The sequence below is a fragment of the Lepidochelys kempii genome, chromosome 9, assembly GCF_965140265.1.
Source record: "Lepidochelys kempii isolate rLepKem1 chromosome 9, rLepKem1.hap2, whole genome shotgun sequence".
Lineage (NCBI taxonomy): Eukaryota > Metazoa > Chordata > Testudines > Cheloniidae > Lepidochelys > Lepidochelys kempii.
The window spans coordinates 64850185-64876013 of record NC_133264.1 but is presented as its reverse complement, the minus strand read 5'-3'; the positions used below and the strand labels follow the sequence as shown (position 1 = coordinate 64876013).

Below are 25829 nucleotides of genomic sequence, written 5' to 3'. Positions count from 1 at the left end.
CCCAATGGGATTCACTGTGCTATGCACCTGGCTGCCTCTCTCAACCTCAGACTTCAAAAACAGACTTCAAAGAGAAACTGCTGAGCTACAATTCACCCTCAATTTGGGCTTGAATAGGGACTGGGAGTGGCTGACTCACTACAAAAGCAATTTCCCCTCTCTTGGTATTGACACCTCCTCATCAATTATTGGGAGTGGACTACCTCCACCCTGACTAAAATGGCCTTCAACATTGGTTCTCCACTTGTAAGGTAACTCCCTTCTCTTCATGTGCCAATATATATTTATGCCTCTATCTGTAATTTTCACTCCATGCATCTGAAGAAGTGGGTTTTTTTTACCCACGACAGCTTATGCCCAAATAAATCTGTTAGTCTTTAAGGTGCCACCAGACTCCTCGTTGTTTTTTTTCCCCCGAGGAGGGTGATTTATAAAGTACTTTTGGATCTTTGGAGAGGCAAGGTGCTACATAAATGTAACCCTGCCATAAATCATATTTATTTACTATTATTTATTTTGTTATAGGGCAAGTGGTAGCACAATGCAACTAACAGGTAGTATGACTGGTGGGGCATTAGGACCCAGAGGTTGCTGACTGGAAGAGGTAGAATCTCTCTCTCAGTGTCTGTCATTCTCACTGCCTCTGCAGCTTTGCTCCTGATCTCCTTCCATGGTGGCTGACCACCTCCTGCACGGACAGCGAGCAAGAGGCCTAGTTAGGACGTCCTCTCACTGGCCGAATGGCATCTCCCAGAACTGTAACCATTGTGGCTCTCTCGGTGGCTCTGGGGCTTTTCTTTGTCTTCATGGGGACGATCAAATTAACCCCAAGGCTCAGCAAAGATGCCTACAACGAGATGGTGAGTACAGCAGCAGTGGCAGGGACGGGAGACCTACCGCTAGCGGCTGTATGTTCTCTTCCCCACAACCTTGCAACAGGAGCAGCCATGCTGCAGGAACGTCTGCTGGAGGATACACAGCCAGCAATGCTGTGGAGCCTGGAATTCTGGGGCCGGGGGGAGAGGGCAGCGGGAAGCTCATTCTCCTCCTTATTTGGTGCTAAACAAAGAAACAGATAAAACCCAGCTGCTGAGAATCAAATCCTGCCGACAGGCCTTGGTCTGGTTCTGTTTGAGCTGATTTTGCAGGTGATCTCCGATGAATAGAAAGAGGGAGGACAGTGCAAGGAGGATGAAACCCCAAGCCAGTTTGGTGCCCCTATGGAAAGAGGGAGACCAGGACCAGTCAGTCATACTAGGGGGTGTTTCCATTCCCCTGACAAGAAAAGGACTTGGGGTGGAGAAGGGGAATGTGCCTGCTTTGGAAACCAGATACTCAAAGGTCCTTAAACTGTCTGTGCCTCAAAATGGGGGTGGTGACACCGAATGACCCTACCTCGCAGGGGTTGTGAGGACTAATTAACCACTGTAAAGCACTTTGAGATCCTGAGTCAGAAGGTGTTAGAAAAGGACTAGATATTCTCGTTCTCCTCAGCACCAAGCAGTGAGCCTGCCTGCCTGCCTCTCTGTAACACCGGAGAGGGCTGGAAGGAGAGCAGGGATCAGCATACGCATTTGTTTGTCTATCAGTCAGTGAGTTTCCTTCACTCTTTCGGCCCAGGGCCGAACCCGCTGCAGAAATTGACCCGCCGCGAGGTGCAGGCTGACAAAGCAGTTGTGCTTAATTCCTTCTGTGGTTTTATGTGTTTCGTTGTCTCTTATTTACTAACATGGCTGGAAGGTGTTGCATGCTGAGGTTCTTTGGATCACTGGGAAACAATGGTGGAAGCTTCCAGCACATTCTGTTCTCTCTCTTCAGTGCACCTGCTCAGCTGCCTTCCCCTTCCTGCCGAACAACATCTGCGTCTCCCTGGCCTTGCTGGTGCCCACAGAATGGGTTTCCCAGTAGGGGGAGGGTGTGAAGAGGTGGCTTGTGGGGCAGGGTGAAAGGAAGGAGAGAATATCCAGAAGCCACAGCTCCCAAGCTATGATAATGTAAATAAATAAGTTTTAAAAACAAGATTTTTAATTTAAACACACTTACAGAATCCTTGATCACTATGATTATAATCCTTTGCTCCTCTCTGCTTTGCAAACATTAGTGAATTAGGCCTCACAACAGCCCTGTGTGGATAGGTTAAAATTATTATCCCCCTTTTACAAATCAGGAAACTGAGGCATGCAGATTAGACATGATCTCCATCACCTGTACTATATTGTATTGTAATATAGCCGTGGCCCAGTAGAACTTCATGGTTTTTGTTATGCTGAATCCCATAGGGGACAATGGAGTTAGAACTCAGATCCTGCAGCTCTGAAAAGCGCAGGCCCCTGCCACCTGAGCTAAGGGAAGAACCTCTGTTAGCTGTTTACAGCATAGGACCTAACACTGAGCTGAGCAGTTCTAAGTCCATTCAAAGAATATACTTGTGAACCAGTTTATTATGGTATTAAAAATATCTAGTGATTAGGGAGTCCTACTGCCAAATTTCATTTTTAAACCAATATTTTTTACACATCTGATTACAAAGTTTGCTGCTTTGGGAAGAAGCTTTGCTTCAAAGCATATTTTTAAAGCCTGAAAATGTAGGCTTGGAACAGAAATGCTAACCTCTTTATAGCAACAAGAACACGCTGTGTGTGTGTGTGTGTGAAAAAAACACATCACCAACTGTCCTTGGAAGGGAGTGTCAACTTTACAAAGCTGAAAAAGCAAAGCTGTCTGAATGCATCTGACTGGATGTTCTGACCATGTTTCCATAATGACATTGAGAGTACTGAGAAATTGGCTAAGTCACTGATTCTTACCGGTCAGCTTTGCTGAGCTCATATTTGATCAGAACTGATTGGAATATCTATCATTTCTCTCCTCCTAAGAAATATGAAAATGGGGTGTGAATCCAGTATGTCAGGAATATCTGTGGTGACCAGTACGCTCCAGTGGAAGTGAAAATAGTGTTAGGCATTGTTAGTAAACCAGGGGCCTCTTTAAAACCCAGAAGAATTGAAAGTGTGCTCAAAGAGAAAAAAATTCTCACTGGGTGATGCTGGAATGAAAGAGCTTGAATATTTGTGGGGAGGTAAGTTAAGTTGTTCTGTCCAATACCTACTTTTCTCCCCTTGGCAATTTGGGGCGGGGGAACAAGATTGTTATTAATAAGAATGTTTGTAAATCCAGCATAACCCTCAGAACCAGGATGACAAATGCCAGCCTGCTTTCTGTACAGGAAAGAAAAAATCATAAAAGGGTATGTGGAGAGAGACAGCCTGCTCTAGCAAATCCTACCTTTGACGTATAGCCCTCAGCTAAGTCTCTACTGTATGTGAAATTTAGAACCCTGGGAGTTTCTAGGCCATTTCGAGATTTGCCATGCATCTTGTTTTTATTTTCTGTCCCTTGGCTCTGCAGGGACTGAGGTGCGTTATTTGGGATCTTCCTTTTAATTAAAAAAGGCATTTCAGTTTGGGAGAGGGATTTTTTTTTTTGACAACCCTTTTCTGCATTGTTAATTTTAACAATAAATAGCATCTTCAGATTTTAGTAATTAATTTCCCAAGAACATGTAGAAAGTATGCCAACTACACTGTGTCTTAGCCAGTTCCTAGCCTGACAGTTACTTCCTTTTATTCCCATCTCAAAGAATTATGTTTTCCAGTTAGAAAAGAAGAGACCATGAAAGTGGATGTTGGGAGTTGGGGTGGGTGGGGAATATTGTTCCAACAGATTCCCTAGTGGGGATGCCAAACATCTGCTGTATACCACCCTAGAGGTATCTAGCTATACAACAGTGATGAGTGATGTGATCTTTATGTACAGTTTTATATATGAGGTTAACTCAATAAAAAATTGTGCAATCCTGTGGGATGAAATGTCAGATACAGTCTACCCTTCTCTACCCTTTACTGCTCTCTGTTAATGAGTGCTGTACCTGTACTGTTATTGTTTGATTCCAGAAACGAGCCTACAAAAGCTACGTCCGAGCCCTTCCCATATTGAAGAAGATGGGAGTCAGCTCAATCCTTCTCCGCAAGAGCATTGGTGCCCTGGAGGTGGCATGTGGCATTATCATGACACTGGTGCCTGGACGCCCCAAGGACGTGGCCAACTTTTTCCTCCTGCTGCTCGTGCTCGCTGTGCTCTTTTTTCACCAGTTAGTGGGTGACCCACTCAAGCGCTATGCCCATGCCCTAGTCTTCGGGATCCTGCTCACTTGCCGCCTACTGATCGCCCGCCAGCCTGAGGAGCAGCCACCTGAGAAGAGGATCCTGTTGGTGAATGGTGATGAGCAGCCACTTGCCCACGAGGCAGCTCCTGAGAAAGGCAAAGTAAAGGTGTCTTAGAGGAATGCATTTGAGGGACATGGACCCTCCAGGCAGCTCTCTCCAAAAAAAAAAAAAAAAAAAAAAAAAGGTTTTTTTTATTCTTATTTGTTTCTTTATTTAAAAGGTTGCATTCGGGGCTTAGGAAACAGTCTGTCACGCAATCACCACATGTTGGCTTGTGCAACCCAAACACCGTAGAACTACCCTCTTCCCTAACCATATTCATACACATTGTCTTTTAATTAGTCCATGGGGGAAAAATGTACCTTGTTGAGTGTGTGTTCATGGGAGGGAGTCCCTACTCAGAACCACGTCTGTGACAAGTCTTCTGTGTGGACTGGTTATGAGGAAAAAGGTCGGTGATCCCTTTATACCTCACCTGCCTGGGTTTTCCCTTTTGTACAGGGTTTAACACTAGAGCAATGAACTGGACAGAGAAACTATTTTTCCTGCTTCGCATGAGCCAATTGTTGCATCCCTTCCATCTCTCTCAGTGGAGAATAAGGATTACGGATTAGAACTGTCCAAAGGTTGGTATTTGCCCAGTAATAAACCCACGTGCCTGTTGCTGGCAAAAAGAGGAGCCGTGGTCAGTGTCTCCCTCCAAAAATAAATAAATACCCTTTCCTACCTGCTCACCTACCCTTTCCTAACTGCTCACCCAGACTTTACGGAATTGCCAGCTATTGTTATGGGTGCCCAGGATCCTCATTTTCACATCCACACAGGAGGTCACTGAGCAAGTAGGAGACCAGTCTTGTCACAAAGCGCCTGATTCTCTGTGTTATATCTGAAAATTTGGCAGATGCATTTAAATTTTGTTGCTTTTCTTGGTAGTTATCTGTGGGTTGTTTTTTTTTTTTAATTATTCATGAAAATAAACTTTTTGAAATTTGGAGGAAAATGTCTTGGCAGAGTTGAATGTCTTTCTAGAATGCCATCTGCCCAAAAGTCCCTTCCTGGTTGAGTATGACCATTTCTATCATGGAAAGGAAAATGTAGAGCTGAAAAGTGCTAAATAATGTACATTGGAAAGAACAATCTGAACTACATCATTGTGTTCTAAATTTACTATAACCATTTAAGAAAGGGACTGACCATTATTATGAAGCAGTCATTGCCTCTCCACACTGAGCAGAGATTTTTTCAATCAGAAAGGCAAACTTGCTACGGTATGCGAAGAATAAGCTAGAGAGTAATACTGAAAATATTATCATTATATAAACCAAGGATACATATTGACCTGGAGTACTGTGTCAGGTCTAGCCAACCACTTTGCCGCTTTTTTAAGGATGTAGCAGAAATAGACTAGGTGCCTCCTATATTGCAGAAACCTTCAATCTCAGCCCTTGAAAAATTGTATTCAGCACATTAGACAGCATTCAGCTGCATATATGTTAAGGATGACCCCATTGTTAAGGGAGAGATACCATTTTTGTAAGTTTGTTCTGCATGTATATAATCTCCCCCATTTTTATTTCAAGTTCCCTGACATTTTGTCATGATGCAGTCATAAGGATACCTTGGAGAACAGATTCGGTTGGAGGTGAAAAAATACATTTATGGGGAGAACTGGATGAATATGGGGGATTGAGACTGACATTTGCAGAACTTCCAGTTGTGCTTAGTTACCTCTCACAACAGCTGTCCTGGAGAATACAGGGAAAATTATAAAAGAGACCACGCTTGTTATAGAATCTTCTGTTTTAAGTGACTATTCCAAAGTCAGCCCAAATGCATATGTAGTTTGTTCCACCTTCTGAAGTAATTTCTTACCTGATACCCAAAATTAAATGTCACTGTGTTTATTTTTAAAATATCTTTACAGAACCACCAAGACATGCACATGCTTAAACTAAGTGCCCACAGTTGTTGCTGTGATCCTCTGCATGGCTGCCATTCTCACTTGTGTCACATCTAAAATTTACATAAAGCTTTTGGGAGCAGGTTCATGTCTTTAGTGAAATATCTCACATAGCTTTGGACACCCTACCAAGAAAGCATAATCAGCATAAAATCTTGAAAATTTTATAAATTTGATGCAAACTCAAAGCACTTCATATGCCATGAAAGCCTGAAAACCTTCCCATCACTTCACTTCCATCCCCTTTTCAGAGCCTTTACAGTTCTCCCATATTGGACTATTATGATGATCCCCAACTGCAGCTACAACTTTCATTAAAGAACAAGATAAGGCCTGCTTTTTGGAGTCTACCAACAGAGCTCTCTATTTGCCTATATCGGGTTGCCCTCGCTGCCCCAATGTGTGTTGGCATGCTACTTTTGGAGCACTAGTCATTCCTGCTTGCTAGAAGTAAAGAGATAAGGGGCCAGAAATTGAATCCAGGCCCCAGCATGGCATCTTATCATGCTAACTTTCCCTTTCAGGTTCATAGAGTTATAGAATATCAGGGTTGGAAGGGATCTCAGGAGGTCATCCATTCCAACCTCCTGCTCAAAGCAGGACCGATCCCCAATTAAATCATCCCAGCCAGGGCTTTGTCAAGCCTGACCTTAAAAACTTCTAAGGAAGGAAATTCCACCACCTCCCTAGGTAACGCATTCCAGTGTTTCACCACCCTCCTAGTGAAAAAGTTTTTCCTAATATCCAACTTAAATCTCCCCCACTGCAACTTGAGACCATTGCTCCTTGTCCTGTCATCCGCTACCACTGAGAATAGTTCCTTTTTACTCCTCTCATTTTTTTCGCCTTTTGCCCTGAATTCAGCAACGTCCCCTCCCATCCTGCTGCCACCACTTCAGTTCTTCTGTGGGCAGCCCCTTTCAAGGGCCTATCCTCCCTAGAAACAACATAGGAGCTGCAGGAGAGAGACCTTGCTTGTTGCGACTGACACTGCAGCGACTTCCCTGCCAGAGACACAGGCTTGCAGGGCAGAGCCTCTCTCTGTGGGAGTCAAAAGGCAGCTTTGACAAAGCAAGAGGGATAGTGAGTTGGTGCATCAACTTCTGGCTTGCTGAAAACCACACACGCCTTCTGCTGTGTTTCCACTTGCGCAAGGCATGCCAGAGTGCATGTTGCTGTCCGCTATGCTGAGGTGCATTGGGGAATGTGCACAGGGGTGGGCAGGCAGATGGGTATGAGTGGGCAGGTATATGCATGTAGATGGGAATGGGTGGGTAGGAAGACGGGTGGGCAGGTGGGCATGTGTAAGTGGGCATGGGTGGGCAGGCTGGCATGTGTGAGTGGGCATGGGTGGGCAGGCATGTGTAGGTGGGCAGGTTGGCTTGGTCAGGCAGGTGGAGGCAGGTATGTGTAGGTCGGCATGGGCAGGCAGGCAGGCCTGAGTAGGTGGGCTTGGGCAGGTGGGTGGGCTTGGGCAGGCATGGGGGTCGAGGTGGGCATGGCTCCCCTGCATGCTCCTGAGCACACAGGTCTATTCGTGGGCAGTGGTGTGCGAACGCCTCAGAGACATCAGGGAGGAAACCTCTGGCGCCCCTGTACCCCCAGCGCACTGGGGAAGAGGCCCCCGGGGCTCCTCTGCGGGCAGGCACTACGCGGGCTCTCTGCCTGTTTGCCCCCTGCGGGGTGTGGCGCAGCCAGGGGAGGGGGAAGCCCCTTTGCCCTGATGAGGGAGGGTCCCCTACGTAGGCCTGGCCCGCGCTCGACCTCGCTCTTGGCTATCTAAAGGTTCTTCCTCCGCCCCGCGCGGCAATACCGCTGCAGTCACGTGACCACCTGACCCAACCGACAAAAAAAGTCCTCCATAGCACTGAGCAGGCGCATAACCCAGTCACGAACCTCAATCACCTTAATACGCATGCGTAAAGACATCCCGCTTCTTTCCCCCCGCCCGCGCGAGAATTGCGCATGCTCACAAGGAACATTGACGCTCTGATGAGGTCAGTTTTTGCCGACCAATCCGCACCCGAGGGCTCCGCACGCGTGCGCAATGATCATCTCCTCTCTCTCTGCTCCCTTACAATTGCGATCTGCGCATGTTTGGGGAGTGGCGCGGGGGTTTGAATTGATCGGACGGTTAAAAAAAAAAACCGGTACCAGTGGAGTCAGGTAAAGTGGGGGTGTTACCATGGCAGCGTGGGCAGCCACCTGAGGACGTAGATACTCGGGGGACAGGCGTGTTACCAGGGGGCCGGTCGGTGACCCTCTCCGTGCCCGGGGGGGGTGAGGGAAGCGGGGGCCGACAGTTCTCGTGCAGGGCCCAAGGGCTTGCGGCGCAGAAGAGCTGGGGACCTCGCGGTCCTGTCCAGGGTCGGGCTCTGAGCGCCGCTGGGGCCGGGGCAGCTCCGAGCAGCCCAGAGGCCTTTGGGTGCTCCATGCAGAGGGCCCTGCTGCAGGGGTGTGCTGCGGGGGCCGAGCAGTGGCCCAGGAGGTGGGGAGCGTGGGGTGAGCGCCCGCGGAGCAGGGATCACTAGACGCGTGGGCGATGGCCAGGCTCCTGCCTGATTTGACTGCTCACGGTCCTGTTTCTGTCTCTGCACCGTTCTTTCCCCCTTCACTGGAAATTCAGAACGGTGGGTTATTTAAAGGGGCCCTGTCAACTTGAATGTTTAAACGCTGATTAATTGTAGAATATATGTGCTATGTGTTATTAGATGCCTGTTTTTCTGCTCTGCTGCTGATGTATCTAAGAACCTTTCCAGCCAGGGGGAGTTTGGTGGGCTGGAGAGCCAACAATACCAAACTGCTCGTGCCTGGGGTAGAATAGTAATCCCTGGTGTCATTTCTGTGGTGGGCTAGCAAGCATTCTGCTTGGTGTTTTGGTCTGAGTGCTAGAGGAGAAAGTCAGACTGCAAGTGCTAATCCATAGAAAAGAGCCCGTGGTTGCAACCTCCCCTGCTACTTAACTTCCCCTTGAAGGGAAAGCCAGAGAACAACAAGAGGTAGCTTAAGGCAGGTCCCTGCAGGACAGGGAGATAAAAAATATCAAGTCTCTGGCTGTGGCAAAATTGCAAATTCTACCTTGTAGGGGGTCATAACTCACAAGTTGAGGGTCCTTGGGATGGAAAGTTGTCCCCAATAAAACAATAAAACTGACAGTGCACAAATGGTGCCAAATGCACAAAATAAACTGGAAAAATAATTTGATTATTTTTGCTAATGTTTTCAGTGTTATATATTACAATTGTAAATGTCTTTCAGACATTTAATTTTCAAGATGACATTTCCCTTTAAAAATCCCTACTTGTGAGCTTTCCTTCATCTTTCTCTGCTGGAGGGAAGAATTGGGCTTGTATGTACACACTGGATGGCCTGTGTATATAGGTACTCTTCTAACTGGATTATCTGACCTTTCTGAGGCACATGATGCTCTAAGTGGTTTATGGCCAGTCATAGTTACATTATGCTGGATCCTTTAGTGGGTTTTTTGGAAAGGCTCTGAAACCTGTGGATAAACTGACTTTCATCTTCTTGCAGGCAAGTGGCTCTTTGATGTTCTTCAACTGCTGGGGGTATATCTGGCTGTGGGGCCTTGATTTATATTCTTGCCTCTTTGGGGGAAAGATTTGGAACCAGACTGGCAGATGAGTGAGTACTTAATTCGCCCTTCCCAGCTGGGAGACTGAAGGGATGCAGCAAAGAGAGAATGCCAAGAATCCAAAGCAGACTTTGCAGGTTCGCCATAGTAGCTTCTCTGCATGGCAAATAGGAGAGAGAACAACTGGCCCAAAGACTCTGGACTTGAAAAGTGCACAGAAACATGAGAAGGAGAAGCAGCAATCTGCCAGTGACCAGGCAGGCAACAGCACACAAGACCATCTGGAGCAAGCTCTGACCTATTTTGAGAGAGGTAAGAGCAGTGATATGACTTTGCTTCTGATATTGAAAAGGGCACTATCAACTTGAAATCTAGTCCATTTTTAAATGAGATTAAAATAGTTTCACATACAATTTGAGTCCATCTGGCTGTTTTTGTGGTGTTATAATCATTTTTCCTATCTTGAGTCTCTTCTCTCTCTTCTTCTCTCCCCCCGCCCCCGCAATTGCTTTGTAAAACACCCAGACAGAGAAAACAAACTATACAGGGGAACCATTAATGGGAGCTGTGGGTGGACAGAAGCTTTTGAAAACCAGGGTGTTTTCTCTTAAAGTGGTAAACTATGAGCAGAAGACAGATTTGGGGACAGAATGCATGTGGACATACACATTTCTCAGGAGGCTGATTATTAGGATGCACTTTAATCCCTAAATTTTTTTCTTCTTTTAGTTAAAGACTACATTCCACTGAAAAAGAATGAGGTTCTGCAGAAACACTTGGCTACTGTGGAAAACATTGCCCTGCAGAGAGGATTATCCCCAGAAGGACTTGATGTGTTGCTGAATGTTGCACTCAGTGGCCACCTTGGTAAAACATTCAGAAATTGCTAGCATGTTCACTGTGAATGTGGGAGGGAAGGAAGACGCCACTTTTTTACCATATCCATGGCTTTGAGAGAATATGTTATGATGGTTATTTTGTCATGGTTTGTCCCTTACTGTAAATTTACAGCATCCTTAAAGTTCTTTAATGTAAATTCTGAGTTCTTGCTAAAATAAGTGCAGCAAACTTAGTAGGGACAGGGAATGCTTCAGATAAAAATTGCAAATATATATAAAAAAAATATTGGATTACTGCTTGTCTTCAAATTTTAAAAAATTACTGCTGTTTCACTTACTTTATAAAATCTCTTAAAGGCTTGTAGTCCCTAAAAACCTTTCTCTCCTCTTACATGCTGGGGATTGTTTGGGTTTCTTCTCCCTTGACATGCAACTGACATGACTGCTTATTTTTAGCTTCAACTTTTGCAATGTCTCATAGGGACAAAGGAAAGGAGTGTCGGTGCAGACTCGATAAGTGTGTTCTTCAAAATTACTGGCCATCATTTTTTTTTTAAATTGGTGATGAGCCAATGGATTTAAAACAAATAACAATCCTCTACCTCAAAAAACTAAAGATGCATGTTAGAGCGTGGAGGATATTTTTCTTCTGGTTATTACAACTTTAGTAGGTCCCTTTTTGTTGGCCTAAAATAATTGGTTCTTTACAAAACTAAATTGATGTGCAACTGACAATCTCACATTTTACATGTAGATAACATTACAAATCATAAGTGAAATTTTAAACACTTAATTCAGTTCTCACTCTTACTCTGATATTTTTACTTTTCCCTTATCCTGAGTAATCACGATAGACTAGTCAGTTTCACTTTCTAGCTCTGGTGTACTAGCACCATGTTGCAAATGTTGTAATGAATGCCATTCAATATACTCTATTTGAAATTTTGAAAAGAGCTAGGGAAATGTTTGTTGGTTTTATGTTTACAAAACTCAAATTTTAGTCCATATTTGACCTGCCAGGTTCATTTAAATTTTCCCTTATGTCAGACTGGCAGAGACCCTGGGGGAATTCGTCTTTCTCTGTAGCATGGGGCATAGGTCACTTGCAGGTTTAAACTAGTGTAAATTAGTAATTCTTTGTAACATTAAGTCTTAAATCATGGTTTGAGGACTTCAGTAACTTAACCAGAGGTTAGGGGCCCATTACAGGAATGGGCAGGTGAGGTCCTGTGGCCTGCAAGGTGCAGGAGGTCAGACTACATGGATCACAGTCGTCCCTTCTGACCTTTAAAGTCTATGAGTTTAAAATAGGCACACTAGTGCTTTACATCATAGACCAGTATTGAATAGTGTTGGCTTGTAGTCCAAGTCCCTTTCAAGCACTGTCAAGCTACTGACTCAGACACTGTATGGCAACAAAAGAACAGCTGCTAATGTGTGTGTTTTGTATTATTTTCTTATGTTGTTTGTTCCTTAGTCAAATATTAGCTATAAAGAATTCATGTTACTTTTGCCTGACTCTAGTATTTAAATAGTGTTTAGTTCTTTAACTAAAGTCCTGGGGTGGTCCAATTTTATGTCCACTAGACAATAACTGTAGTTAGGATGAACTTGGAACTGGCTAATAAAATAGGAAAGTGGTGGTGGTTTTAGCTTTCAGGCCACTTGGATTTATAATCTGAAATGGTTTCGGATACTCTGACCTTGTGCTGATTCAAAGGAAATTCCTTTTTTTCCTTCAGCTCATACTTCCATAATACTCCAGGTATCTAGGCTAATAAAGGCAGTATGCATGTCAACTGGCTGTATTTTTTTTCCTCTTAGTTATGCTACTGTAAATCCAGAGTAACTGCATTGAAGTTAATGGAGTTGCACGTCTGTAAAACTGGTGTGAGGAGAATCAGGTTCCTACTTTTTGACTATTAACCAGTCTTAAAGCTTTTTGTAAGAATTTTTTCCAGTAAGTCCTTGTTAAATTCTTTTTCCAGCCTGTGATAGCTGCAAATAGGTAAATAATCTGTCCCAGAAAGGACATAATGGTCTCACCTGCATATGACATGCCAAAGAACCTGGAACTTGAAGCAATGTCTCACTCTACATGGTCTCTTTTCTAGCTGATACAGTAAATAGTCGGATCTTGAAGTGCCTGATTCCAGCCTCAGTAATAGCAGAAAATTCAGTGGTTTCAGCAGTATCCTGGCTCTGTGTTGGCAAATGCTCTGGCAGCACCCAGGTAACTTTACAAACACTTGTAGTAGTAATAGCTACTGGGGACAGATGATTCAGAGCAGGCTGCTTGTAGGAAGAGGAAATCCAGAGGCTTAATGTGCATAGTCATCACATAGTTGGTACCCGTTAGCAAAACTGCAGAGAAGCCTAGCACTGGAATAGCAGGTCTTTAACAGAGTTCTGTACTTTTGAGTTTCTTAGGGAAGCTACTTACATCAAGATGTTCAATATGCCTGTGGTGTCAAACATTTCCCCAAAAGGCAGCAAGACGTTCCTGCCTATCATGATAATTCAAGGTCTGAACAAAATATGGCCTCTAATAATCCTTGAAGGTGCATAGATTGAAGCCTTTGTCTTGGAATCCCATAAATCTGACTGGTCTGCATGGGAGACTAGTCAGAGCAGTCTAAATTCAAGTGAACAGTTCCCTAGAGGTTAGCATGTGCTCAAAAACAGGGCACTTTTTTCATTCTAAGTTTAGTGTTTACTGCTCTCCCAAGCTTTAACACCATTACAAAGAGATTGGCTATACCAAACTTCAAAATGTTCCCTGGCTGCCTTGCTGATCTCAAGGAGGGTGTACAACTTTAAATAAATCATCTGGAATGGGGTGGTGTTCAGTCTGTCTGGTCTTTTCCCTCATTTACTGCAGGGTGATTCTCTTGTTTCACTGCAGCTGCTCTTCTTAAGATGGCTGATTGCAATGTTTGACTTCATTGATCACAAAGAAAAGCTTCATGCGCTCTACGGCTTCTTCTTCTGCTCCCTGCAAGATGAGAAGCTGGTAAGGAGAACAAGAGAATGTTCCTTTGGCTCTGAACGAATTTAGAGTGTTCACCTGAACTGTACGTCTCATTTATGCTGGTCAGGAGTAACTAGAGTGGAGCCCTTTCCTCTAGTGCTGGAGTATGTGTTTATAGTAGAGTGACTGGCCCTCTTCACTCTGCTTTTTTCCAATGATTCCAAAATTTCTTCTGAACCTAGGACACCCAGCATGGAAGTTCAACATAAGATTACTCTAGTTTGGGCACCTACAGCAAGGTTGTGTAAATGATTATCGAGGACTTCATGCTCTGTAACAAGAGCAGAGTGACAGTGAATGCTATCTCAGTTCCCAAGAGACAGTGTGACACTGCAGTGTCTAGCATTGCCTTTAATGTCAGGCAGCGAACAGGTAAAACCTCCAGGTCCCAGGATGGAACTGACTGCACACCTTAGGCAAAAAAAGAGTCTTTTAAAGCAATGTTTATTTAATAAACAGAATCCAAATGCTATTTCACCTAAGATAAATATAACTTAAGTGGGAATCAGGCAGTCGTGACTTTTTTTTATATGGTAGTTACAGAAGTATTTTATGGTCACCACCCATTGTTTCATGTCGGGAAGGTGTGAAATACTGATCTCTTCAGAACTGTACTTGGGGTCAGAAAAGCATGTAACATTTTCATATGTTGCCCTCTGGGACTGTTAGAAAACATCAAACAAATGAAGATACATAGAGTTCTATAGAAATTATGCTAGAAACCTATAGAATTTGAGAGAATGAGGCCATTTCTGTAGAATTTTTTAATGGACATAAGGAATACTCTAGCAGGAGCATCATTCTATTTCTGTAGGGTTTTTAAAAATATAGTATAGTGAGAGTATTTTCTATTAAATCCTATAGGTATTTTCCATGAGAGAGCAGACACATTAATTGCTGTTCATTGTGAAAAGTCCTGCATGATGTCTGTTGTTTAAAATGTACTGCAGTACAGTAGACTTATATCCTCTTTGGTGTATTTCCTGCAGTATGTTTGGCTGGTCTTGCTCAGCTTTGCTTGTGACCTCTGCTGAAAATTGGATTCCTACAACTGAATTCCTACTCTTTAGGAATAGGTCAGTTGAAAGTGCAGCAAAGATTAATATCTGGCACAGAGAAATCAATGCCAGACCCCCAGTGCATTTGCCTCAATTATAAGCGCTGATAAAAGAAGCTGTTTTTGATACAATAATTCATGTCCTTTTGCTCACCAACTTCTGAATTGATTAGCCCTCATTTGAGAAACAAGGGCCCTCTCCCAAATGGACCCTGACTGAACAGCTTCACCAAGGAATGTGCATAATGGTGTCAAATGAAACTATTGGCATACACATTGGTTGTCAGTTCTAATGCAGAATTGTACTGGCACTGTATACATATGACAGCAAGGACTTCTTTCTGAGGAATCTGGTGCATGTTCTGCATCCTGGGAACTGATTGAAGCACTTCAACCTCGGTATCTCAGCAGGATCCTGAGGAGATTTACTTCAGTATGAGATACCAGCCTGTTAGTTGTGTCCAGTGGAAGTAGTTTCTGAATTTAGCCTATTAACCATCCTGATGAATCAGATTGCTTACTGATCCTTTTTCTCTGCAGTGCCCCTATGTTTGTCATCTACTGTATCTGCTAACCAGAAGAGAGAGCGGTGAGTCCATTCCGTCAGCTTCCTGACTGCTCCTATGGCTCCAGTTGATTTGGTCATACAGAACATAAATATGCATTGACCATCCATTTGTGTGATACAGGGCTGGTTTAATGTGCTCAGAAAAGTGATGACCATTATCTTCCCCAGTGCTTTCTTCCTGCAGTGCTAACATGATGGCTTCAAAAATTCATCAATTTTAAGACCAGAAAGGACTCATTATACTCTTTTAGGCTGACTTGTATAACAGGCCAAAAACCCTTGACCAGTAATTTCTGCATAAAGCTGATGATTGGTCTGTCTGTTCCTGCTGTTTCTGCCCTTTTCCATGTGTAGCTTGATCTGTTTTGGTGTATTGGCTAAGAAGCTTCTCGTTTGTACCGAAATGTCTGATATGTTATATTCTACCCATAATGTTCTTAAATGTTTTTTCTTTTCACAGTTAAGCCTTTTCGTGTGAGGAGACTGGTAGATCTACAGGCAAAGATGGTGAGTCACTAGAAATCCTGAAACAAGTAAGCAAGGTAACTGGAATTAGGCTTACAACTCTTATGGTTAATGTTTTCACAGGAATGGCAGATATCATTGCAAAGGATGAGGTGGTTAGACTTCAAAACAGTAGCTTCCAGCCTTTGGATTGCCACAGTTTGCGCACACAGCTTGCCATTTAGCACAAGGGCTGTTCCAAACCTGCACACATCCCTAATTTGGACCTTGTGTCCCTTCCAAGCACCCACACAATGATACTTACAAAAAAGTTACAAAAATTACACATTTTACAGCTAGAGAAGATAAAATTAAACAAATTTGAAAGCCATCTCTTAGCTTCCCTTTTCCTTTCCTGCACTCTCTCTCTTATCTTCCACTCTCCTGTTCACTTCATATTTCTTATACTTCTGTAGCACTGTTATCCAAGAATATCAAAACAGTGGGCAGATATCGCCATTATATGAAAGGGAAACTGAGGCACAAATGCTGTGACCTGCTCATGGTACCCATGTCAGTATCAGAGCCAGGAATAAAGCCTGGGATGTTGATGCCAGGTCACTTCTTCTAACCACCAAACTGCTTCTTCTAACCCATACTTTTATTCTCTATACCTTTTTTCTTTCTGTTTGATCGGTTCTTTTTGTGTTCTCTCTTTCCCTTTGCTGCCAATCCCCTGTCTGCCCTTCTCTAGGTGTCCTCCATTTCCTTGTCTTCTCTTGCATCTATAATCAATCTTGGACAGCATTTATTTTCCTTTGTTACATACTCTTGCGTTAGACTCCCAACTGCAGCAACTTTTTGGTTATCTCAACATCTCTTTTCCCCATACTAGAAAGGTAGTGGGAACCTGAACCCAGAGGGAGGAGCAGCTACTGCTCTTTCCCTACCTCCTACAGGCAAACTGAGATTTTTAAAAGATCTACCAAGTGAGATCATGGACCGTAAAACACACTGATGGCTAACAAGCTGTCCAACATAGTATTAGAATGCAGACACAGAATATAAATGCAGACACAGAATGTAAATAATTTGGGAGAGAGCTTTAGTCTCTCCAACTATAACACTTCTGGGTTTTATTGACTCTGAAATGTTTCACACAGTGCAGGACATAGGGGGTGGAAAACTGAAAAATGTGAAAGATACTCAACACTTGGATGTTGAGGACTCTCTCTCTCTCCCTCCCTCCCTTCTTCCACCCACCAAAGCTATTGCCATTAAAATAGCTGTCTTCATCTTTATGTTGGATTCTCAGAATACAAAAATGCCAAGAAAATAATTTAACTTTTTAAAACCATCAAACTGTCCACTTTCAGCTATACTGTTTTTTATTAGGATCTGGCAATGGCAGGAAGCAAATAACTTGGGGCTCTGCTGCTGAAGTTTTTGCAGAGGTTAATTAGGACGGATGGCTTTCTGTTCGAAACTGCTCAAGGCCACTGAAGCATTAAAGACCAAGTCTCACTCTTGCTGTTTCTTATGGTGCACATTTTAACTCTTTTCTTTTTCTTCCAGGGAATGCAGCCTCACCTCCAGGCTCTGCTATCCCTGTACAAACTTTTCTGCCCTGAGCTGGTGTCTATAACTTTGCCTGCAAAGATGAAGGTGAGGAATGGAGTGACTCTCATGTGTCCGTGTTGGGATTAAAGTGTGTACTGTCCTTCCTACATAAGCAGCTTTGCCTCATAATTCAGTGGTGAAAGAATAATTCTGTACCCTCTCTCCACTCAGTAAAATGAAACCATTAGTTTTCAATGGAATTTCTACCATTTATTTATACTGAAATGAGAAGACCTATAAAACAATTCAGCAGAGAAGGGCACACAGCAAGCAGGTGTAACCGTGTCCTTACTCTCATCTTCCCTTGCCTGTTTCCCTCCTATTGTTGTACTCTTTTTATGTCTTGTAAATATGATCATAAGTGCTGTGGGGGAAGGTAATATCTTCCTATGAGTTTGCTGGGCATTGTCCAAACACCTTTGGGTGCTGCTGCAGCACAATAATAATAATGGAAGACACCAGTCAGAGTAAACATTAGATCGGGGGTTCTCAAACTTCATTGCACTGTGACCCCCTTCTGACAACAAAAATTACTACATGACCCCAGGATGGGGGACCAAAACCCGAGCCCCCCTGAGTCCCACTACCCCACGTGCGGGGGCCAAAGCATGAGCCCCACCACCCCAGGGAGAGGAAAAGCCAAAGCCCAAGGGCTTCAGCCCCAGACGGGGGGGGCTTGTAACCTGAGCCCCGCCGCCCAGGGCTGAAGCCCTCGGGTTTCAGCTTTGGCTACTCGCGGTGGGGCTCGGGCTTCGGCCCTGGGCCCCAGGAAGTCTAAGCAAACCCTGGAGACACCATTAAAATGGTGTTGCAACCCACTTTGGGGCCCTGACCCACAGTGAAAGTTTTAGCTATATGAAAAGTAATGGTGGGGAAGATTACAATGTGTTCTGAGGTGGATTAGGGGGAGTTTCAAGGTAGGAACAGACTGGATGGCTTTATTTTCATAAATGTTTGTGTGCTGTGTACGCAGCAAGGTATTTGGTGAAGTTAAGATATGTACATTGACTCTTATTTATATGCTTCATACTATACAAAGACCCCCAAGAACTCTGCAGCAAACAAAACCTACATTTTGCAGCAAGGCTGCCTGGTTTTTCTGGCACTCCAGTGAGGCAGATTTGTCCAGGTCTAAAAATTGAGGCTTTTACTAACTACAGTATGAAAGCAAGTTACACAATCAGTCAAGTTTTCTTTGTGGCATTTGTTTTAATGTTCATTTCAGATTATTTTACGTTGCCCCAAATTTGCAGTTTTCATTGTGCTGCAGATTTATCGGTGGGAGTAGATGGAACTTTTGGTACCCACACATGCATTGGAGATAGATATTTCCAGGCTTAGGCCAGTTCACCTCATAAATTTTTTTTAAATCTATTTTAGTTAAATTGGTTCATAAGGCAACTTTAGAGTTGCCACATTAGGGTTGGGGGCTTGCATTAATTAAGGGTTATGATTTAAAAACTGATTGTAACTTCAGTGGTGCAGACTTTGTTCAGATAAAGACTTATGCTGGCAATTTTGCATTTGGTTTGTATTTCAAAAGCTTTCTTCACAGCCATGATATTTAGAAACTTAATCCAATGTTCAATGAAAGCTGTGATTACCCAGTTCTCTTCTATGGTAGATCTCACTGCTGTTTGAATGCATGGGATCTTCACTATAAACACACACACATACCTGGGCGGGTTTTATTTAATACATGAAATACTTTAGATCCAGTCTTTATGAATGGACAGCATATCAGCATCAAGATCCTAAAATAGATGCAAATTCCTATGCTTTTGAGATCCCGGGGACTTTTTTTTCTTACCTTTTAGAGAAAGGTCATATGCCTTGAAAATTACTTACACATCTTTCAGATTGTAGTTAAAGGATAATGAGTCCAGAGAAATAAAAGCTGTACTGTACTGTGACAGAGAAACATAGCACCTTTAGGACTGTCAAGCGCAGTCCTTACAATAGAGCACATAAATGTCACTGTAGTGACATGTATCAAATTGGCAATTGATTTTTCTGTCACTCTGCCTTAGTTTGGCCTCACACATAGGTGCCTGGATTGTGTTTTCAGACCTACTTCAAGAACTCAGAAAGCCTGTGGAAGGCAGCAATCAACACCATAAGGCGAAGAAATCAGGGAACGTCTCCAACATCCCAGCAACTGATTCTAGGCACATGTCACCCTCAGTCCCGGAAAAGAGTAAGTTATGAGAACTTATGTGAATCCTAGACAATGCCAAGCATGCTGAATTGTGGAAAGGAGCTGGGGTCTGGATAGACATTGGGGAAGGTAGTGTAACTTAATGGGAAACTCTGCCTTTATATTGCAAGTCTGGGATATGATTCACAGGATAGCACTTTGCAGGATAGCGAGTGAGTGAGTGATTCCCAGTTTGGGCTAATATTGGTTGTCTTGTTTATAGTGTATTTATCTGACTGCACTGAAATCCTGTTTGCTACTATTAATTTTGGTTTCCTGTTTCTCTCTCCAGAAATGGAATACCCAGTTGATTTTGCCTGCATGCAGCACCAACACGAACAATCCAACTAGGAGCAAGGAGATCAACCATGCTGACATCCTCAATCACAGTGAATCTTTCCCAGTGGAGCAGCTACACACCTTCTCCCAGCTCTTACAGAACATCCACCGCCTAGAGGTGAGTGTCATGAAGGCCTCAGCATGAGCATGTGTAATCTTAAAGGTGACCCAGGGATATATATATCAATAACCTATTTATTGGGGAATAGGTGCACATGTTCTCCATCTCCAAAGGGATATACTATATTGGGGAGTGATATGAAAACCTGGGACCTGTGTGTATTCCCTGGTGGAAAGGGTTTGGACTACTCTGATAGTGTCAGCTTTGTTCTGGCACCTTTCAGAAGCAGACATTCAATAGCTGGTTGTCCTGGTTTCTCTTGCAGTTTCCTTCCCAGATGGGCTCAGTGCTGAGGAACTCCTTGCTGCTTCACTACATTAATTGTGTCAAAGATGAATCTATCTACTTGAGGCTCTACTATTGGATGGGCCAGACTCTTCAAGAAGGTAAGAACTTAACATTACCAGGTATGGTGAGGAGGAAAAAGGATATCTTTGAGGCTGTAATGGTACTTAGCTGTACAGGCATATGTGATTGTTGTTTTACTGGTACATAAAAATATCTGAGATGACAGCATTGACTTTAACAGTACCCGTCCAGGGAAGGGGGGGTTTCTATTCATAGAATATCAGGGTTGGAAGGGACCTTAGGAGGTCATCTACTCCAACCCCCTGCTCAAAGCAGGACCGATCCCCGACTAAATCATCCCAGCCAGGGCTTTGTCAAGCCTGACCTTAAAAACTTCTAGGGAAAGAGATTCCACCACCTCCCTAGGTAATGCATTCCAGTGTTTCACCACCCTCATAGTGAAAAATTTTTTCCTAATACCCAACCTAAATCTCTCCCACTGCAACTTGAGACCATTACTCCTTGTCCTGTCATCTGCTACCACTGAGAACAGTCTAGATCCATCCTCTTTGGAACCCCCTTTCAGGTAGTTGACAGCAGCTATCAAATCCCCCCTCATTCTTCTCTTCTGAAGACTAAACATCCCCAGTTCCCTCAGCCCCTCCTCATAAGTCATGTGTTCCAGTCCCCTAATCATTTTTGTTGCCCTCCGCTGGACTCTTTCCAATTTTTCCACATCCTTCTTGTAGTGTGGGGCCCAAAACTGGACACAGTACTCCAGATGAGGCCTCACCAATGTCGAATAGAGGGGAACGATCACATCCCTCGATCTGCTGGCGATGCCCCTACTTATACATCCCAAAATGCCATTGGCCTTCTTGGCAACAAGGGCACGCTGTTGACTCATATCCAACTTCTCGTCCACTGTAACCCCTAGGTCCTTTTCTGCAGAACTGCTGCCGAGCCATTCAGTCCCTAGTCTGTAGCAGTGCATTGGATTCTTCTGTCCTAAGTGCAGGACTCTGCACTTATCCTTGTTGAACCTCATCAGATTTCTTTTGGCCCAATCCTCCAATTTGTCTAGGTTCCTCTGTATCCTACCCCTACCCTCCAGCATATCTACCTCTCCTCCCAGTTTAGTGTCATCTGCAAACTTGTTGAGGGTGCAATCCACACCATCCTCCAGATCATTTATGAAGATATTGAACAAAACCGGCCCCAGGACCGACCCCTGAGGCACTCCATTTGATAGCAGCTGCCAACTAGACATGGAGCCATTGATCACTACCCGTTGAGCCCGACAATCTAGCCAGCTTTCTATCCACCTTATAGTCCATTAATCCAGCCCATACTTCTTTAACTTGCTGACAAGAATACTGTAGGAGACCGTGTCAAAAGTTTTGCTAAAGTCAAGGAACAACACGTCCACTGCTTTCCCTTCATCCACAGAGCCAGTTATCTCGTCATAGAAGGCAATTAGATTAGTCAGGCATGACTTGCCCTTGGTGAATCCATGCTGACTGTTCCTGATCACTTTCCTCTCCTCTAAGTGCTTCAGAATTGATTCCTTGAGGACCTACTCCATGATTTTTCCAGGGACTGAGGTGAGACTGACTGGTCTGTAGTTCCCAGGATCCTCCTTCTTCCCTTTTTTAATGATGGGCACTACATTAGCCTTTTTCCAGTCATCTGGGACCTCCCCTGATCGTCATGAGTTTTCAAAGATAATGGCCACTGGCTCTGCAATCACATCCGCCAACTCCTTTAGAACTCTCAGGTGCAAAGCATCCGGCCCCAGGGACTTTGTGCTCTTCCAGCCTTTCTAAATAGTCCCGAACCACTTCTTTCTCCACAGAGGGCTGGTCACCTTCTCCCCATGCTGTGCTGCCCAGTGCAGCAGTCTGGGAGCTGACCTTGTTCGTGAAGACGGAGGCAAAAAAAACATTGAGTACATTAGCTTTTTCCACATCCTCTGTCACTAGGTTGCCTCCCTCATTCAGTAAGGGGCCCACACTTTCCTTGGCTTTCTTCTTGTTGCTAACATACCTGAAGAAACCCTTCTTGTTACCCTTAACATCTCTTGCTAGCTGCAACTCCAGGTTTGATTTGGGCTTCCTCATTTCACTCCTGCAAGCCCGAGCAATATTTTTATATTCATCCCTGGTCATTTGTCCAATCTTCCACTTCTTGTAAGCTTCTCTTTTGTACTTAAGATCAGCAAGGATTTCACTGTTAAGCCAAGCTGATCACCTGCCATATTTACTATTCTTTCTACACATTGGGATGGTTTGTCTCTGTAACCTTAATAAGGATTCTTTAGAATACAGCCAGCTCTCCTGGACTCCTTTCCCCCTCATGTTATTCTCCCAGGGGATGTTGCCCATCAGTTCCCTGAGGGAGTCAAAGTCTGCTTTTCTGAAGTCCAGGGTCTGTATTCTGCTGCTCTCCTTTCTTCCTTGTGTTAGGATCCTGAACTCGACCATTTCATCACTGCCTCCCAGGTTCCCATCCACTTTTCCTTCCCCTACTAATTCTTCCCGGTTTGTGAGCAGCAGGTCAAGAAGAGCTCTGCCCCTAATTGGTTCCTCCAGCACTTGCACCAGGAAATTGTCCCCTACATTTTCCAAAAACTTCCTGGATTGCCTGTGCACCGCTGTATTGCTCTCCCAGCAGATGTCAGGGTGATTGAAGTCTCCCATGAAAACCAGGGCCTGCAATCTAGTAACTTCTGCGAGTTGCTGGAAGAAAGCCTCATCCACCTCATCCCCCTGGTCTGGTGGTCTATAATAGACTCCCACCATGACATCACCCTTGTTGCTCACTCTTCTAAACTTAATCCAGAGACTCTCAGGTTTTTCTGCAGTTTCATACCGGAGCTCTGAGCAGTCATACTGCTCTCTTACACACAGTGCAACTCCCCCACCTTTTCTGTCCTTCCTGAACAGCTTATATCCATCCGTGACAGTACTCCAGTCATGTGAGTTATCCCACCAAGTCTCTGTTATTCCAATCACATCATAATTTCTTGACTGTGCCAGGACTTCCAGTTCTCCCTGCTTGTTTCCCAGGCTTCATGCATTTGTATATAGGCACTTGAGGTAACCTGCTGATCACCCCTCTTTCTCAGTATGAGGCAGGAGCCCTCCCCTCTCACGCGCTTCTGCTCGTGCCTCCTCCCGGTATCCCACTTCCCCACTTACCTCAGGGCTTTGGTCTCCTTCCCCCAGTGAACCTAGTTTAAAGCCCTCCTCACTAGGTTAGCCAGCCTGCTTGCGAAGATGCTCTTCCCTCTCTTCGTTAGGTGGAGCCCGTCTCTGCCTAGCACTCCTTCTTGGAACACCATCCCATGGTCAAAGAATCCAAAGCCTTCTCTCCGACACCACCTGCATAGCCATTCGTTGACTTCCACGATTCGACAGTCTCTACCCAGGCCTTTTCCTTCCACGGGGAGGATGGATGAGAACACCACTTGCACCTCAAACTCCTTTATCCTTCTTCCCAGAGCCACGTAGTCTGCAGTGATTCTGCTTCTGGTTGTTGCATCCTTGTCTGTACTCCTTGTACTCTGTTTCTTTATTCCCTCTGGTTTAGAATGCACTTGGTATAAGCTTGATAATCAGCAGTATGAAGAAGAGTTCAAGGACTTCCTGGATATCGTCTACAAGACGGAGTGTTTCTTGCAGGTAAGCACCTACTTAATGAAGCCCTGTACTCAATTAAGCCTTTTGCTTAGGATGTATTTGTGGCTCATCCATTTCCTGTGGGATGCCTTAAAGATTACAATCTTAGAAACAGCAATAAGAGATTAGCAAAAATGCATTCGCAGGGCAAGTCCAGGTTGCTGAACTGTCTCCTCTTTCTGGAAGAATGATAATTTGGGAAGCTGCAGTCATTAGCTGACGGATTGCATGAGGGAGGGGAAGAAGGAGGGTCTCTGCCCTTCTCTAGTGAATTGTGGCGGGGAATTGGAAAAGGGAAGGGATTGTGATTTTTTTTTTTTTTGAAGGTTTTAATCTTGTACCCTTCAGGAGGGGTTCTCTTCCTGTGAAGAATTCTTGTATAAGAGCCTTCCCCTCTGGGATGGTTTCTGCTGTCGATCGCAAATCCTCAGGCTGGTGAGCTGGATCCCCCTCAGCAGCTTCTCGGGTATGTAGTCTAGACTATGATCTTGAACTATATCTGGTCTGGCTGGATTGGATTCTTCCACAGATATTTGACTTCTCTCCTCTGTTTTCAGAAATGAAACCACATCTTTGTGAACCTCTGGCACAGCTTTTTTTCACATCATCCCTTTATTTTAAGGTAATTCAAGGACATTATATTGGTCACATGCAGATTTACTTGGTATTGCTGTTCCCACTAGGGGAAGTAGGTGAAGCAATCTACAGACAGTAAAATGGGCTTCCCAGTTTGGTGCTGGATCTGGGCCTGTCCAGCATGGGTCCTCTCCAGTTTACAGAGAGGGTTAAAATGTATAGTGGGGAGGTAACTATTTTAGGAAGCCCCTGGCCCTTTTCTTTTCTTATTTTTAATTAAGCAATTTCAACTGGAAATAAGGCACGGTGTTTGAATTGGAAATACAAATATATTTTGCACCCACCATGATGCTGATTTAGGTTGGTATAATCCAGCAAGACAGCTTTTCTTTTGTTTCATCGTTTCAGCCTGAGTTCTGTGTCCCTGCAGTTGTTACACCCTTTGTTAATCTCCCTGCCTTGAGTGCAGGTGTCCTACATGGAGGTTTCAGCTAGCTCTCTCTTTCTCATAGTCCTGATGATAAACTATCTGAAACCTTCACAGTATACTTTGAAAATGATGGCCTATTTTTATTTAGCATTCAGACATTCCTCTACAATGTACATAATCCACTGCTTTTTCCCTCTTGCAGTGTAGTGTTCTTGAGAGTCTGAAGGAGCTGTTGCAGAACTGGCTGAATTGGCATGTAATGCAGTTGGATATGGAGTCTGATCCTAAAATCAGTCCTTTGTAAGTTCATCTGAATTGCACACAATGCAGTATTTGTGTGTGATGCTCATGAAAATATCCTGTTTTTATTCCCCACCACAAATGCTGATTAGAGAGTCAGAAAATGCTTTACTGCTTCTGTGAAAATTTAGCTTAGTTGTGAATCCTGTTCTTTATTTTATTTTTAATTTATTGCAATCACTTCTATTAAGGTTGCTATGAAACAGTTTATTCATATCTTGTATCTTGCAGTAATGTCATTAAAAGTACATATCTTAATGTTTTGCATGTCTTTTCAGCAATGTAGTACTCAAAGTAGAATGAATGTACCAATAGCATGAACCACACTTACAGCATTTTTTTAAGGGAGTTCCGGAGTATGGCTGGATAGCCTCCGCATAATCTTTGTGTTCCCCAAGTCAAAATTCCTTTTTCACTCATTTCTACTTGACACAAACAAAAAGAAAAGGAGTACTTGTGGCACCTTAGAGACTGCCACAAGTACTCCTTTTCTTTTTGTGAATACAGACTAACACGGCTGTTACTCTGAAACTTGACACGCAGTATTTTCTAGGCTTA

General features: G+C 43.9%; 2 protein-coding genes across 4 annotated transcripts in view; both read left to right on the top strand.

The window, feature by feature from the left end:
• Nucleotides 1-607: 607 nt before the first annotated feature.
• On the top strand, nt 608-5226 carry TMEM35A (transmembrane protein 35A). The gene is made up of 2 exons (XM_073360818.1): nt 608-860; nt 3954-5226. Exons 1-2 carry the CDS (start codon nt 741-743, stop codon nt 4338-4340), a joined length of 507 nt encoding a protein of 168 aa, XP_073216919.1. The 5' UTR covers nt 608-740; the 3' UTR covers nt 4341-5226.
• A 2939-nt stretch (nt 5227-8165) lies between these two features.
• The window catches only part of CENPI (centromere protein I), a 28717-nt gene continuing 11053 nt past the window's right edge, over nt 8166-25829 (top strand). Inside the window, exons 1-15 of one of the 3 annotated variants that reach the window (XM_073360815.1) lie at nt 8166-8352; nt 9721-10093; nt 10511-10648; nt 12735-12853; nt 13526-13633; nt 15249-15297; nt 15737-15783; nt 17296-17385; nt 19409-19537; nt 19830-19994; nt 20263-20383; nt 23877-23968; nt 24314-24431; nt 24523-24587; nt 25174-25271. In XM_073360815.1, the coding sequence (XP_073216916.1) occupies nt 9874-10093; nt 10511-10648; nt 12735-12853; nt 13526-13633; nt 15249-15297; nt 15737-15783; nt 17296-17385; nt 19409-19537; nt 19830-19994; nt 20263-20383; nt 23877-23968; nt 24314-24431; nt 24523-24587; nt 25174-25271 (1559 nt within the window). In that variant the 5' untranslated portion in view covers nt 8166-8352; nt 9721-9873. Of the gene's footprint in view, nt 8353-9720; nt 10094-10510; nt 10649-12734; nt 12854-13525; nt 13634-15248; nt 15298-15736; nt 15784-17295; nt 17386-19408; nt 19538-19829; nt 19995-20262; nt 20384-23876; nt 23969-24313; nt 24432-24522; nt 24588-25173; nt 25272-25829 lie in introns of those variants that run through there. The other 2 variants (XM_073360816.1, XM_073360817.1) reach the window with 2 other exon arrangements.